General features: G+C 39.8%; 1 protein-coding gene across 2 annotated transcripts; it reads left to right on the top strand.

The window, feature by feature from the left end:
• The first annotated feature begins 46 nt into the window (after nt 1–46).
• Nucleotides 47–16162, top strand: LOC144664468 (methylcrotonoyl-CoA carboxylase subunit alpha, mitochondrial-like). 2 transcript variants are annotated; one of them, XM_078525615.1, is made up of 21 exons: nt 47–141; nt 227–270; nt 1938–2077; nt 2758–2853; nt 3199–3320; nt 3967–4071; nt 4172–4214; nt 4312–4433; nt 4914–5107; nt 5864–5931; nt 6669–6823; nt 8008–8096; nt 8401–8510; nt 11377–11469; nt 11905–12028; nt 12538–12624; nt 13092–13141; nt 13651–13788; nt 14351–14458; nt 14906–14977; nt 15742–16162. In XM_078525615.1, the coding sequence occupies exons 1-21, from the start codon at nt 77–79 to the stop codon at nt 15895–15897; spliced, it is 2181 nt and encodes a 726-aa protein (XP_078381741.1). In that variant the 5' UTR covers nt 47–76; the 3' UTR covers nt 15898–16162. The 2 variants fall into 2 exon arrangements, with proteins under 2 accessions (XP_078381741.1, XP_078381742.1); XM_078525616.1 differs by having other exon boundaries at nt 49–141; nt 230–270.
• Nucleotides 16163–16395: the final 233 nt, after the last annotated feature.

The following is a 16395-nucleotide window of genomic DNA, read 5'->3' as shown; positions in this document are numbered from 1 at the left end:
CGTTAGCATCCACATAGAAGGTAGCTACTTCATATATCACGTGTATTATGCCCCGTTCTTTGTACGCAAATTCAAAATGGCGTCCAACATGGCTGCTCCTTTAGGACGTAAATTATTTTGCCGATTTCTCGGTGCAAACAGGTATTTGTTACTCCTTATGTAAATTATTATATACTGTTATTAAATGCTTAATATTTTTCTAATATACATCTTGAATGTTAACTAGTAGGAAACAACTTTGGTGGACTTTTGGTGCCCAATATACCACTGGTAAGTTTATCAGGTTTTATATTCTTTATAATAATAAGCATTTAAGATTACTGCCTTTTATTCAATTTTACGTAATAAAATAGTAAAAGAATATATTTTTGTTTCCCAGATTTTGATATCATCCCTTTCTTGTTGAATATATGTACGAGAACTAGGTTGTACCCCTAGCTAGAGGGCCATTCCATTTTCTATACACCCCCCTCCCCCCGTTGACAAGTTTTTCTAAAGGGGTTTTGAAAGTCATTTCTGAGGGGGGTAGCTCTATCGGCGTTCTTTGATCTTTCAAATGTTTCTAAAGGGTTTTGGGAAAAAGTTGGCTTTTTTCTGATGGGGTTAAGAAAAATCAGGTTTTTCATAGGGGGGCATTCATGTCCACACTTTGATCTTCTTTTCTTAGGTGGTAAATTTTGACTTACCTCAACAACAGGAGCGGTGTGACATAAAATGGAATGGCCCAGAGCTAATCTTGATTTATGTAGCATAAAATACAAAGGAGTATTTCTACTTGTCCCTAATTCAGAGGCTAGTCCATAATATTGTAGGCCCGGGGGGAGGGGGGGGGGGAGGGCATACTCTGGTATGTAATGGGTGGGTATGTGCTGCCTGGGTCTCTGTACAGGCATTCTGATTCAAAGTTGTGCTCTTAGAATAAAAAAAATAATAAATTATTGCAGGGTGCGGGAAGGCTCTTAAATGTATAAAAAAAATCTTGGGTGCCCAGCTCTTAAAAGTTTTCATGACAACAGAGTTATTATTATTGTGCATTTGAAAATACCCCATTCTAGGAATCATCTCTAAAATGGATACCCTGTTCTTGATTACTCACTCACTCATGCCCATTATGCCTAGGTGGCATGTAGGGCAGCAACGTGCTCCCTCCACATCTGGCGATCCCTTGCCATGAACTTGATGCCCTCCCAGGTCTTCCCCATCTCCTTTATTTCTTTCTCAACCGTCCGTCGCCATGTGATCTTTGGGCAACTCTCCCTGTTCTTGATTGGGAGCCCAAAATCACGACATCCTTGGGCAGCACTTACCCATAATTATAGGGATTTTGGGTGAGTATCCCCAAGGATTAAATTTGCTTCTATGGATAGTAAAAGGCACCATGAAATTAAATTGTCTTGCCCAAGAACGCAGCATAATGACCCCAGCCAGGGCTTGAACCCTTGACCAGTTAATCCGAACTGAAGATCAGCATACTAACCATTAGGCCACCACACCTCTCACACAGTACTTATTGAACATATTAATTTTAGGCATAAAATTGTTAAGTTCATCACGATCAACTTAGGCACTGATTGCCTTGATGTACCGCTGAATTCTAAGAACTAATGTGAAGAATCCCATCGCCCGACCAACCCATTTTTTTTTTGGAAATGTAAAAAATAAAAATCCAGATTCACTTGTCAAAGAGGCAAGTACTTTTATTTACAAGCACACGAGAGAGATTGACTGAAACAAAATCTTTTGGTTCTGCATCTCCTGGCTTCTTAAATGAACCCAGACCCCTTAAGATGTTCATTCTTTTTTTTTTTTTGCCAGACCGACTGACCCACCATCACAAGAGACAGGGGGATCGTGGGAAACAAAACATTTTATTGGGATATGGTCTTATCAGAGTTTCACTCTTGGGACTAAGTGGATTAATCTTACTTGCTTTGCAGGTCCAAAAGCTATCAAGAAAGTAGTCATAGCCAACAGAGGCGAGATTGCTTGTCGTGTGATGAAAACAGCAAAGAAAATGGGAATAAGAACTGTGGCAGTTTACAGTGATGCTGATGCAAATTCCATGCATGTAGATATGGTGAGTTATACACTAGTAATATTTTGTTTAATGGTCAAGTAATTAAGTCTGTATACATGTACAAGCCAGTGGCCCATCAGGGTCCATTCCATTTTATATCCACCCCCCTCCCCCTGTTGACGAGGTAAGTCAAAATTTACCCCCAAAGAAAAAAGATCAAAGTGCCGACATGATGCCCCCCCCCCCCCCCCGTCAGAAAAACCCGATTTTTCTTAGCCCCATCAGAAAAAAGACGACTTTTTGCTCATTTTTTACTTACCCCCTCAGAAAAAAAAAATGAAAGGTGCCAACATATTTTTTTTTTTTTGGGGGGGGGGGGGATGAATTTTTTTTTTAATGGCCCTCAGCTGGCCCGAGCTTATCCTGCTTTACATAGCATGAAGTGGCTACAAGTATTGCTACTCCCCCCTGGATGGGATGCTTGTCCATGGCAGGGTTCTCCCCTAGCATTAAATTTGCCAGTACCCATTTATTATTATACACCTGAGATAAGAGTGGCACTATGAGACTTAAGTGTCTTGACCAAGAACACAATACAATCAGAGAATGACCCAGGCCAGGGCTCAAGCCTAGCCTGCTGGATCCAGAAACCAGCACACTAATCATATGCATTATGCCACTGCATCTCCCACCACTGAAAGTTACCCTTTAATTAATTTACAAAAAATGTCATATCCCAGGCTGATGAAGCTTTCCACATTGGAGCTGCAGCATCAAGAGAAAGTTACCTCAAAATGGAGAAAATCATTGAAGTTGCAATTCAGAGTGGAGCACAGGTAATTGTATAATGAACAAGCAAACATCTTGATATATTCGTGTGTGATCTGAGGTATGCCAGATCAGAGAGTGTGTAAGGCAGAGTTTATCTCCTAGCCCTTCCCCTGACTTATAATCACCTTTCCTCTCCTCTTCCAAAATTTCAAAGCTATTATTATTCATTTATAAACTTTAGAAAGTGTTGCGCTGCAAGGACACACAAGTGAAGTTGTTATATTTATTTTACAAAATTATCAGTTGGTGGATGGTCATTTTATATACTATTGTGAATTGCATGGAATTGATTGTATTGTATATTGAAATACCCGGTACATTTTTTCTATCATCATTTCTCTGATGTATAGGCTATTCATCCTGGCTATGGCTTTCTATCAGAGAAGCCAGAGTTTGCCCAGCTGTGTGAGAAGGAAGGTGTGATATTTATTGGACCACCAGCTTCAGCCATCAGAGATATGGGTATCAAAAGGTAAATGACTTATTAAATCAGTAACCTTATTTCTTTGGATAAGAGCCCAGCGGGGGTACTCTGGCTTGTAAGTGACGGGGGTGATCGAATGGAGGCAAAACTCAGGACCCAAAAAAATCCCTAGTAAGTCTTCCGACATTACCCAAAAAAATCCCTGGACCAAAAATAACCCCCCCAAAAAATCCCTTCTCAAATTACCCCTAAATTGCCAGGAGGAGCAATGTAACGCTCGAGTTTGATTATTCATCATACCATAAATACGCCAAAGCCGCGCCGAGGCACTTAAAATAGTTCGTTTTAAATACCCAAAAAATATCCTATTTGAATCAAGTCACCCCCCAAAAAAATTGTTAAATTTTCCAACCCAAAAAAATCCCGGAATCAAAAATTTCAAACCCAAAAAAATCCTTCGATCATCCCCGTCATTTACAAGCCGGAGTACCCCCCTGGGGTTTAGAGCACAGCCTCAGGGTGCATAATATAGTATATAGTTACTATATACTATACTAACCCCTGAACTGTTCACTCAGGGATTAATTTCAAAATGTTATGACTGTAGAAAACAATTTTTAGTAAGCTCATACTTAAATATACATGTATTATATCCGACTTCATATACAGTGTGTGTCTTCTCTTATTACCGCAGTACATCTAAGGAAATCATGGGCAATGCTGGAGTGCCAATCATTGAAGGTTACCATGGTGATGACCAATCAGATGAGAGATTGAGACAAGAAGCAGAAAGAATTGGGTGAGGCTAATTACTCTATACTAATAGATTATATTTTATTATTAACTTAATTTTAATTTAATTGAATTTTAACCTTGTTATATTATCAATTTCATTTCAGATATCCTGTTATGCTCAAAGCAGTAAGAGGTGGAGGTGGAAAGGTATTTTTCTTTTTTACAATCATGAAATAACACTTCTGTACCATGCATGGCTACCTTATGAAGCTTTTGATTAATTCATGACTTCATTGTGTTTCAGGGAATGAGGATTGTTATGAAGCCTGAAGATTTTGATGATGCTCTAGAATCAGCCAGAAGGGAATCTCTGAAGTCCTTCAATGATGACAACATGCTGGTGGAAAAGTTTGTGGACACTCCAAGGTACTGGCACTTAAACAATAATATTATGACTTATTGGCTTGTACATTAATTTATTGGGGTATCGAATGGTCCTTGCGAGCATGTTAGCAGGGCGCTTTTTTGCAAGCACGAGCATTAACAAGAGTTAGCCTTGCGAGCAACAAGCGCTTTTCAAAAAGCTACCTCCACTAAAATCCGATCATGCGAGCACTTGTAAAAATGTGCCACCACGGGCAAACAATCACCCACTAAAATTTTGCGAGCATTCCAAGCAGAGGCCTAATTTTGTGAGCACTTGACCATTCATGACCCCTATTTATATGTGGAGGAATTGTACAGTCTTGCTTCCCCTGTGACCCTCCCCTTATTTATTTCAAAATTCAGTTTCCCAATCAATTAGTGTATGCATTGTTGGCTGAAAATCTATGTTTTGTTCTATTTCGGGAAATGACCTTGATAATTGCTGACTTTAAATGTGGTGCTTTACATCTTTTTTTCTAGACATGTAGAAGTTCAAGTATTTGCAGACACCCTTGGGAACACTGTATACTTGTTTGAGAGAGACTGCAGTGTTCAGAGAAGACATCAGAAGATCATTGAGGAGGCCCCTGCACCGGGCGTGTCCTCAGAGATGCGACAGAAGATTGGTGAAGCAGCAGTGAGGGCAGCGAAGGCTGTAGGCTATGTTGGAGCAGGTATGATGCAGTAGGCAACTGAGTCTGAATTAATCTAAGTTGCTATTGAGTCTGAATTAAATTTTCCGCTGTAATATCAATGCGTCATTAAACAGACAAGTGATAAGTATAAAGAAAATTATTGGTATAAAACAACTAGCTTGGATTTGGAATACCATATATATTCGATAAAGCGCCCAACCTCAAATAAGCGCCCACCCCCACCCTCCTTAAAAGAGGACACAAGAGGAGTTATGACTATCATTGAATCTGAGATTGAAATTGACTAAGTACTACTAAGAGACTACCCAGAAGACCGAGTTTTCTTAGTATTAGTACAGGGTGCTTAATCGAATAAATACATAACGGTACTTTCTACAACCGTCCCTGTCCCTTCCCCAAGATGGGATGTCTGTGTCTGTCACAGGTCACCCCACCCGAACACTCTATCATATCACTGCACCCTTAGACTAATAATTTGCCATTACAGTTGAATCCCGATAACTCAAACCTTCAAGGGAAATCGAAAAAGGTTTGAGATATCTGGAGTTTGAGTTATCAAGGCAAAAATTAGTAACAAAACAAACTGGAGGGGAATTGAAAAAGGGTAGAGTTACCAGGAGGTTCAAGTTATTGAGGGTTTGAGTTATCAAGATTCGACTGTACTTTATTTATACTCCTGTGTGAAGAGAAATACAAAGTAAGGTTCCTGGCCAGACTCGACTGGATTTAGCTAGGTGGATATGTCTGGAGTGAATTTGTTTATTTCTTCTTTAGGCACTGTTGAGTTTATTATGGATAAAGATCAAAACTTCTACTTCATGGAAATGAACACTCGGTTACAAGTAAGACAAGTGCAATTGCTATATATTAATTATAACTGTTAGTTTCTGATACTTACAGCTGCTGTATGCCATGAATCATTGTTGACAAGAACATGCAGATTGTATTGTGTATTTTTTTTCAGTCACAATAACTTTTCTCTCTCTGCATTTTGACTTGTCTTGTTAATTTCACTGTTTTCAACAATGATAAGAGCCTGGGGAGGGAACTCCTATATGAAAGGGGTGGGGATGCTCATTGGAAATTTTGAAAATAACCCCTACAAGACACCAATCCATGTGTGGCTCAAGATTTTCTCGGCCCCTAATAGATACTAAAATACCGAAGATTTGGTTAAAAGCTTATTCCGATTGGACTGCAAAATAGTTTGTGATTAAGAATGAAATATATATTTGTATATTTCTTTGTGCGTAGCCCTAAACAAGACCATTATGGCTAAAAATATTGGTGTTTTACCCAGAACACCCAAAGCAAGACCAAAAATCCAAAATTTACACCCCTTAGTAAGATGACGAGCATCTGCACCCCTTCCATATGAAGTCCCCCCCCCCCCCCCAAGGAATAGAGTAGGCTTGTCAAGACAATTTCCATCAGGTGTATCAAAGAATTGTTGTTACATGAAGTGGTAGCTTACTTTGTTCAGTGGAAATGAAAAGCTTTCTTAAGCCTAAAAAGAAGTTTTGATAGAAATTATATTGACCAAAAAAGTGATCTCACAAGACGTTTTTGTGTGTGCTAGGTTGAGCATCCTGTGACAGAGATGATCACAGGGCAGGACCTAGTGGAGTGGCAACTGAGAGTAGCAGCAGGAGAACGAATACCACTTGTACAAGAGGATATTAAACTAACAGGGCATTCATTTGAGGCCAGAATCTATGCTGAGGATCCTGATAGGTATCTGTCATTGTATTCATTCGGTTGCCATTTGTGTTCCCTGGAAATGAATCAATACGAGAATATGATGGAAACGAAAGATGTTGTAAAGCTTGGTGGAATACACTGGAATGATACATTTATTCATCAGTGATCAGTGACCCAAGCTGCCCAGAAATAATTTTTGAGCTCAAATGAAGTTGAACCCTTAACACAAACAAGACAACAACAACAAAAAAAAAATATGAAAAAATAAATTTGGAAATAACGTACAAAGTCTAGTTGAAATTTTATTATTTTCAGAGTACATATTAAGTCAGAAGATCTACCATTGTCACAGAAGGAGAGTGGAGTTTATGACCTAGTTCCCACAACTTTTCAGTTAATGTTACAGTCAAACTGGATGTTCTTTTGATGGGAACTTTGCAATATTGCGGCGCAATGTTCCAATATTGATTGACAGTTTGCTCGTCGCAACTTGCAACTTTCAATTCAAATTTTCTCGAGCAAAGTTGCCAAGTTACGGTTTTCATTTTGCCGTATAAAACGAGGTTGTACCACCTTTGTTGCAAACAAACAGAAAATACTGAAAATACTGCCCCTTATTCGACTGTTCATCAAGAGGATGCGAGAAATAAGCGACAGGATTAGTTTACATTGCTAAGTTAGGAATTATGCTTCAAAATTACAAAACGTAAGCCGTAACTTGCGGAGCAAATTTGAATTTTTAAGCGCAATTCCAAGTTTGGCGATTTCAACTACACCTGTCGCTAACTTATCGTAGTCTGGTGATAAGCAGTTGACCATAGGACAATTATTTCATCCTTCTCTGAGACAGAAGTGGAATTATGATGTTTCATACGGGAAAAATGAAAACCGGAACTTGGCAAATTGCTCGAGCAAATTTGAATTGAAAGTTGCAAGTTGCGACGAGCAAACTGTCAATCAATATTGGAACATTGCGCCGCAACATTGCAAAGTTTCCATCAAAAGAACATCCGGTTTGACTGTAATGTTGTTTATTTGGTTGTTTGTTTGTTTGTTTGTTCTGGCTCTGTGGTAGACAATTTAATCTGTGTAGAAAAAAGGTCAAAGGTTTGGCTCCTGTTGCAAGACAGTAGCTGGTGTCTCTAATGTTAATGAATGCATTGTCAGAGGCAACAAAAACTTACTTTTTTCTTTTCCTTTTTTTTTTCTTTTTTCAGTGATTTTCTTCCAGGGGCTGGCCCTTTGTTACATCTATCAACACCTCAGCCATCTGATGTAATAAGAGTAGAAACAGGAGTACGGCAAGGTACATGCACGACATTATGTAGAGGATATTAAGCTGCAGCTCTTTTCACGCATTGCAGACCTATCATACTAGTGTACACTTAGTTGTTGACAAGACTGTCAAAAGATTGTTGTCATGCCAGATTAGGCTTGCGTTATTGGCCATGCATAATTTCCCACAGATCATGATGATAAAATTATACTTCAACATCCAACTTGTTCTCGGTCTCATACAGTGCAAGTTTAACATACAATATGCCTTTTTGCACAGCAAACAACTTGATGCATATCCTTGAACCATTTGTGTTTTACTATTTTCTCCACAGGTGATGAAGTATCAGTGCATTATGATCCAATGATTGCCAAACTTGTCGTGTGGTCAGAAAACAGAGAGCAGGCATTGAGCTTACTGAAAGAATCATTACAACAGTATAATGTATGTAACACTTCAACCCTGTGATCCTACACCAGAATTAATTCCTTTATTCTTTCCTTGACTTTCACTTCTCAAATTCTTCGGAAATTCTGCACTACAGAGCCTACATTATAGACATTATACACAGACTCTCAACGACCTGTTTGCTTACTTAATTACTTAGGCCTTGCGATGCCACATGGCGCATTAAGGTGGCCCGCGGCTAATTCCGGGAGCGAAGGTGCTATTTTTTTATAATGAAGCATAAGTGGTTTACGGTGCGAAAATTGCAAATTAGAAAAATTCAATCTTTTTCGAATTAAAAAAAATCGACCGATTTTTTTTCTTTTAATTTTTAGTATGCAAAAATCCAACATATAAGCAAACGCCCTCATCTAGTTTCGAACGTGAAGTCTCGATGAAACTCGTCAAATTAGGCTCTTCAAGATAGCTACCTCTCGTCCTTCAGTTTAAAGCGCTCAGGAAACCCCTCAACTAACAGTAAATTATTCAAACATGCCGCATTCTCAAGATTATTTAGCACCTGGAAATGAACGCCCGTTTATTTCAAGGTGCTAAAAAATCTTGGGAATGCGGCAAGTTTGAATAAATTACTGGAACACAAGGGTTTCCAAAGCGCTTCAAAATGGAAGACGAGAGGTAGCCATCTTCACGTACTAAATTCGGCGAGTTGAATCCAGTCTACACACACGAAACTAGATAAGGCCGTTTGTGTACATGCTGGATTTTCTCATACTTAAAAATAAAAGAAAAAAAATCGGTAGTTTTTTTGTAGTTCGAAAAACAATGAATATTTTAAAAAATACACTTTACGCACCGTATACATCTTCTGTTTTATTTGCTTATAACTTTTGCTAGGAGTTTCCGATCTTTTCAGAATTTTCAGCATTGTTTTAGCTGGTATTAAGCTTTCAAATAATCAATGCAATCAAAACATTACACAAGCGTTGTTGTAACAACTGGCAAAAATACACAAGCATAATATTTTTAAGCTAAAATCTAACAGTCAACTGTGCAGCAATTTCTACCCAGCCGATTTCGTTGAAACTTGCTCACATGAATTCTTGGATAATTTGAACGTATTGACAGCAATAAGAAAAAATCTATCTTCGCGTTTAGAAAATATTCGCGTTTTATTAAAAAATAGGTTAATTTAAAAGTGCTTATATTTCGTGTTCACTGTTTTTGTTTGTTCCAAATTTTAAAGCTTTATTAAATTTAAACATCTGTTTTTTCGACTACCAAAAATCAGAGAAATCGGTTAAGGTTTCCATGCCCAAAATTCGATTTAAAAAATAGCACCTTCGCTCCCGGAATTAGCCGCGGGCCACCTTAAGGCCCATTTTTAGGGGTTTCTAAGACTACTTGTAGTCGGTCTTTTCTCTTGGGGTCTGACGAGCGTTTTTACATCCCAAGAAATGCGAATGCAAAAAACGCTGTATGGACAAGAGGGGATTCGGGGGGGGGGGGGGGGGGGGCTGCCTTGTCCCAATTCCTTTCATTGTCATTTTTGTGTGTCTCGCCCCACACTTCCTTTCAGAATTCCGAGCGAAAAATTGACTGCAAGTAGTCTAGGGGTTTCTTCTATCGTTTGAATTTTTATGGAGTGGGTTGATTGGCCCCACGCCCAGCCCCCAACATATAGGGCTAGGGGATTTCCTTTGTAAAGACCCTACCCCTTTTACCAGCCTGGCAATGTTTGAACCTATCAGATGCAACTGAGTCCCTGCCAGCATAGCTCTTGTGATCATTAAGACACACAAGCCTCATCACAATGGCTCAATGGCTCATTCTTATGGTCAGCTCATGCTCAGTTAGCTCAGTTGGTAGAGCGCCGGACTACTGTGCGGGAGGTCGTGGGTTCGAGCACTCAGGGTCTCAAAATAACTGAGGAGAATGTGCTGCCTTTGTAACTACATCTGCAAATGGTTAGACATTCTAGTCTTCTCGGAAAAAGGACGATAAACCGTAGGTCCCGTCTCCTGTATCTTCAGTCTTCTAACAGGGGACGTTAAAGAACCCACACACTATTCGCAAAGAGTAGGGCACGAAGCTCCCGGTGTTGTGGTCTGGCCTTTACAATTGTATCGTAAATTACAGCATGTGTAAAGCGCATTTGAACATATATATATATATATATGGAAAATGCGCAATATAAATGCATTATCATTATCATTATTGTCATTTTTTGTGTCTAAACCCTCGCCCCACACTTCCTTTCTGAATTCCTAAAGAAATATAGACTGCAAGTAGTCTAGGGCCGTCCAGGGGTTTCTTCTATTGTTTTAATTTTTTGGAGTGGGTTGATTGGCCCCACGCCCACCCCCTAACCTGTAGGGCCAGGGGCTATCCTTTGTAAGGTCCCCCCCCCCCCCCTTCAACCAGCCTGGCATGGTTGAACCTATCAGATGCAACTGAGTCCCTGCCAGCATAGCTCTTGTGATCATTAGAGCAGTTTTCACTTGACTGTCGAAAGTAAATTGCGTTTTCTTTGGTTTTACATTGCTACGCTTAGTGATTGGCTTAAAAATTTCGCGCCACTTTCTCAGCCAATCAGAAGTAAAACTAAAACCAATCATGACGCGCTCACGCACGTTTTCCCGCGCTTCGTGTCAGCTACATGTACTTGCTTCGAGTTTTGATTGGTTCACTGGATTGTCTGTGTCCTTTGTGATTGGCCAGAGTAATTACTTTGGTTTTGGTTTTACGACACTCAATTGAAAACTGCTCTAAGACACACAAGCCTCATCACAATGGCACAATGGCTCATGCGTTGGAAGGCGATGTCTGTTTGACCTGCGCTATTTTCCACTGTTAGAACTTTTGTTGCTATTAACTGTCTAACCGCTATTTTGTTCTTCACCAGATCGTAGGATTGAACACAAATATCAACTTCTTGTCAAGTTTGTGTGAACACGGCCATTTTAAGGAAGGGGACGTTCATACTGACTTCATTAAGGTATGTTTACAGGGGTATTTTCTAAAAACTGTTCACTTCTGAAAACTGTGTTTTTTGAGGTTCAGGGAATCATGTTCAAAAGTGATGACGTATTCACAGTGACATTAGGGGATTTCAGCACCAGACGTTTTCTACGCTGCGACGGCAACCGGAAGTAAATTTTACTTCCGATCCACGTTTCCCGCCGAAATGGTCAGCTGTCGCGCCGATTTTGCTTTTGCCTATTTTGACGTCGCCCGTAAAACACGAGTTTTTCCCTGTAATTTTCGTGCTTTTGTGTCATTTTGCACTAAAATTTTTGCCCGTATCCGATTTTCAATTTACTAGTCTATCCTTTTGCAGGCGGTATTGGCCAATATCGAATATTTCTAACTATTTTGTTAGAAATTACTCTTACAGTGTTTTAAAACGTGACTTGTGATTAATTTTTCACAGCAACACTATCAAGACCTGTTCCCAGCAAAATTACCGCTGAGCCATGAGATGCTGGCTCAAGCCAGTCTGGGACTTCTTCTCCTCGAACGACAAGAACAAGAAACACGAGCTGAGCTGTCGAGTGGTGAGAACAATATGTATTTTGGGAGGGGTGGAGTGGGAGCGATAACCTTCATTTACTGGATCTCTTTAAAAAAAAATTGTTAATTTGCGTTAATGATTTTGGGATTTTTTGTCTATAAAACTGTTCTGAAATTAGTGGTAGGCAACTAAACCCGTGAAAAACATCATCTTTGAACATCTGAAGGAAGATGTAACAGTAGTTTGCAGACAGAGTTCAAACCACGGCTATAAATGTTGTTTTTTAAAGACGTGTGGAAACAACTTGAAACGTTTAGCCTTAATTTTTCAAGCTGTAATCTATTTTTCATCCTAGCACAGTTTCAGTGCTCTTATCAGTGTAGCAATTGCTAATAAAAATGAACCAATATTTTTAGGTTTCCTACGACACAAATAGAGATTTGGCTGTTCAGAAATCTGTTAAAATTCGTGACAAAACCCCTTTAATATTAAACTAATAGAGGTTTATTCTTGATAATCTTGTTTATTAATTTCTTTCTCTCTTTATAACAGATCCCTATTCAGTGTGGAATTCTAACGTCAGTTTTAGACTGAACAATGTCGCTAAGAGGAGAATACGTCTCGATGATGGCGACAAAAGTAAGATATTTTATTGTTCTCGACTTTATTGCCTGAAATACAAATGAGAATAATTGGAAGGGTTGAGAAGAAAAGAAAATGTTAAGGATGGAATATAAAAAGCTGAAACGATCAACAAGTTGTACTTCGGTAAAGGTTTTGAATATTGTAAACATACCTAAATCTGCGGCGGCAGAGGAAGGAGATTTCCCCTTTTTAACATTTGCTGTCTTCAGCATCGTAGCCTGCAGAACAGGCGGTTTATTTTTTGCGGGGTTATTGCAAGGTCGCGCGAAGCGCGAGGGAAAAAAATTTTTCCTTCGCGCAAAATAAACCGCCTGTTCTGCAGGCTATCAGCATCGCCGTTCCTTTCATATGGGAGCCCCCCTCGGGGGCTTGAAGTGCCAAAATAATTTGTGCATTTGTATTTCTGATCCGTTGTGATGAACAGAAATGTATTTTAAACTAATATCTTTTTTCGATTTTAGAGATTTACATCATTGTTTCTTACAACAAGAATGGGAGTTATACACTTGAGGTAAGTTGAAGCAATGGCGTGGTTTTTTTCATTTGCCGCATTAAAAAACAATGAACCAAAGTCATGGTACTGTGTTCTTGGGAAAGAACGGGCAACGTGACAAGTACTGAGGGGGTCAGAGGTGGGGAGGGGGTTAGCCTGCGATGGACTAGCACCTGGAGAGTAAACAGTAACCATTAAATAATTAAATCTGTGAATTCGAAGTACATCGCCTATGTACTTTAGCTAATCCTACTATTGCAGTATTTTGTGAATGAAATGATAATAGTTCCTTCATAGAATCCTGTCAAGCTAATCATCCTTTCCTTTTACATACGTTCTCAAAGAAAACTACGTCTCCTTGCGGCGGCCTCGCGCAAGGAGGAGCTTCTTGCCAAAGCCAAGCGGGTCGAAGAATTGGAATTTGTCATTAACGATCTTCAGAACAAAACTATCTTTGAGCTAAAAGTGGTGATTCAGTTGGCGTGAATTCTAAGTGGTTAGTGATAATCCCATGTTGTGTTTCGTAGATCGATGGTCGCCCCATGCACGTGAAGGGAAAGCTGCAGTCAGAAGGTTCAAAAACCAGCCTTACAGCTAATGTAGATGGACGAATCTTTAAATCCTGGCTTGTTGATCAGGAGGGAACCCTGCACTTATTCACCAAGGTATATTGCTTACCCCATCACTAAACAGAGGTCTCTCTACCAACACTCAAGAGACGACTCGAAAAAAATCCATTCTGGTGACGTAACTCAAGACTTTCAATTTGGATTGGTTCTTGCGCGATTTTTAATTTTCTCGCGCTAGTCACAACCAATCAGAGAGAAGTCCTAGATAACTGTAGAACTACGTCATCAAAATGGAATTTTTAGGGTCGAATATAGGAAATCTCTCTCATCTAAAAGAGTGTAGTTTTTATATAATCAGCTGACAGCACGAGCACTCGCAAGCACGGTCGGTACGGCGCTTTAGGGTTGACGTCAAGTTGCTAAGCAACTGCTCTGAGATAACGACAGGGTCAGCAAATCAAATAAATTTACTCAAAGTTAATCATGCAAACATCTACAGCTAGACTTTCTCAAAGTCGTTCGGCTAACTGATGCTGCAAATAAGAAAATTAAACCAACTTGGCGTGGATTCTAGCAGTTTGTTGTTTAAAATAAATTCGCAGATTCCCAACGCCGGCGATGCATCATGTTCATATTTTCCTTTCTGTACCTCATTCAGGATGGCTGCCACAAGGTTAGTCGCCCGGTTCCCAAATTCCTAAGGGGTGGTCCCTCAGCAGCTTCCCAAGGTTCCGCGGTGGCGCCAATGACTGGTACTATTGTTAAGGTAAGTGATGACATGATCACTTCAACTATCGACATCCATCTTTCGACGTGCTAAACAAACAGGACGGATCGAAATCCGCCAATCACAGCCCACTAACATGACCTCCTGAACTTGCGGGCTCATTTGCATGAAACCAACACCGGTATACATGGTTTTGATTGGCTCATTTCAAACAGCATGTCAAAAGACAATGTCGAAAGATGTATGTAGAAAGATAGCTATGCACGTAACACTGAAAGCGGGTGTAAGAAGGCATCCTCGGGAACTCGATATAGGGCTGGGAAATCCTTGGATAGACGTTGGAAGCTGCTTAGACTTCTGCCAGTCTCTGTCTTGTCATACGATTTTTTTTTTTTTCAAAAATAAAACGGTGGGTTGCTAAGTGAGGGAAGAATTTGGAGGAAGAAGTTGAGCATAGATAATATTCCTTTTTGTTGTCGGCCGCAGGTATTTGTTGAACCAGGACAGAGTGTTGAAGAAGGTGAAACGTTAGTTATCATGGAGGCAATGAAGATGGAGGTACTGTGGCGACTTTTTGTGTGTGAATTCTAATTTTAAATTACTTTAATTGAAATTTGTGTAAGCAATGTGACTGTTGCAAGCTTGTTGTCTTTCACGTGTGGTTCAGCGTGAACCACAGGTGAAAAGCGCGGGAGAACGAACCGAGCCGCTGAAAAGTGCGGGAAAATATGCAGCCGATGATCTAAGAAGAGCGGGAAAACATGTAGTCGGTAAAAAGCGCGGGAAAAATGTAACGCGTCTGCAACGCGTGATTCATTGACAGACCCTTGACAAGGTTCAGTGTTTCACTGACTAGTCTGATTTTCTCAGACAGCGTCTTTGATAAGACCGCGCTGCACGATTTGCCTTAACCAATCTTAACCCAGCAAAGACCGACTGTTTCCGTTTCGTGTTATTTAGAAAACGGTTGAACAGAACAGTGGCAAGTGGGTTAGCAAACAAACTAATCAGAACTCTAAGGAAACTCATGTAACCCGCGGTAAGCGCGGGAAAACTTGGAACCGGTGCCAAGCGCGGGAAAAGTCGCACAAAGTCAAATCACGTGGTTTTGATTTTGTACCTGATTGGCTAAATAAAAAAGCATCGTTGCTCTTATTTGTTTAAGCCTAAAGCATTTAGTCTTTGCCGAATTCTTTTAAATTCATTATAGTCCTCTGGAAAAATGCATAAATAGTCAGCAAACAATTTATACGCCCTATAGCTGGACGGCTGTACACAGGCTATACGCCCTAATGCAACATTTTTGTTTTGTTTCTCCTTAGCACGTCATTCGAGCGCCAAAAGCTGGTGTGATAGAAAAAGTACTTTATGCTGCCGGACAGGCCGTGAACAGGCATGCGCAGCTGGTACAATTCCAAGAAAAAGAGCAAGAACAAAAGGCTGAGGACGAGGACGAAGAAGGGCCTGAGGCCGAGTGAAAAGAAGAAATTAAAAACACGGAGTGGACTGGTGCGAGGTTGAAGGCGAAAAACTCGACTCCGTTTTTCAAGAATTATGGAAATTCACTTGGACAAGTAGTCACACATCAAACAATACTCGCGAATGAAATATGAGCGAGGAAGGGAGATAAATCGGGTGTATATTTTATTTATATCAAGCGTAGAAAAAGGACAACTTTGGCGTGTTCTGAATTGTAACAAGTCGTTTGGTCGCAATTCTGATCAGTATTGATAATATCAATAATAGTATCAATAAAAAACTAACATTCAGGTTAGGAGAATTCAGAAAATGATCGCACGGAAAATATTTCATTATTGTGTGATATTTAAAGAAATTCTTCCAAGTTGTACTTAAAAAATGGATGGACTAGTAAAGAGAATCTGTATCCACTCGCTGTTAAAACATACAGGGAAACTCGAGTTCCTCCAATGGCCAAAAATATTTTTAATTTAATAAAGGAGAGAACAGCTAAACTG

Source organism: Oculina patagonica, chromosome 8, assembly GCF_052425735.1.
Source record: "Oculina patagonica isolate OP01 chromosome 8, crgOcupat, whole genome shotgun sequence".
NCBI lineage: Eukaryota > Metazoa > Cnidaria > Anthozoa > Scleractinia > Oculinidae > Oculina > Oculina patagonica.
The sequence above is the reverse complement of the archived record's forward strand: the minus strand, read 5'-3'. Positions and strand labels throughout refer to the sequence as shown.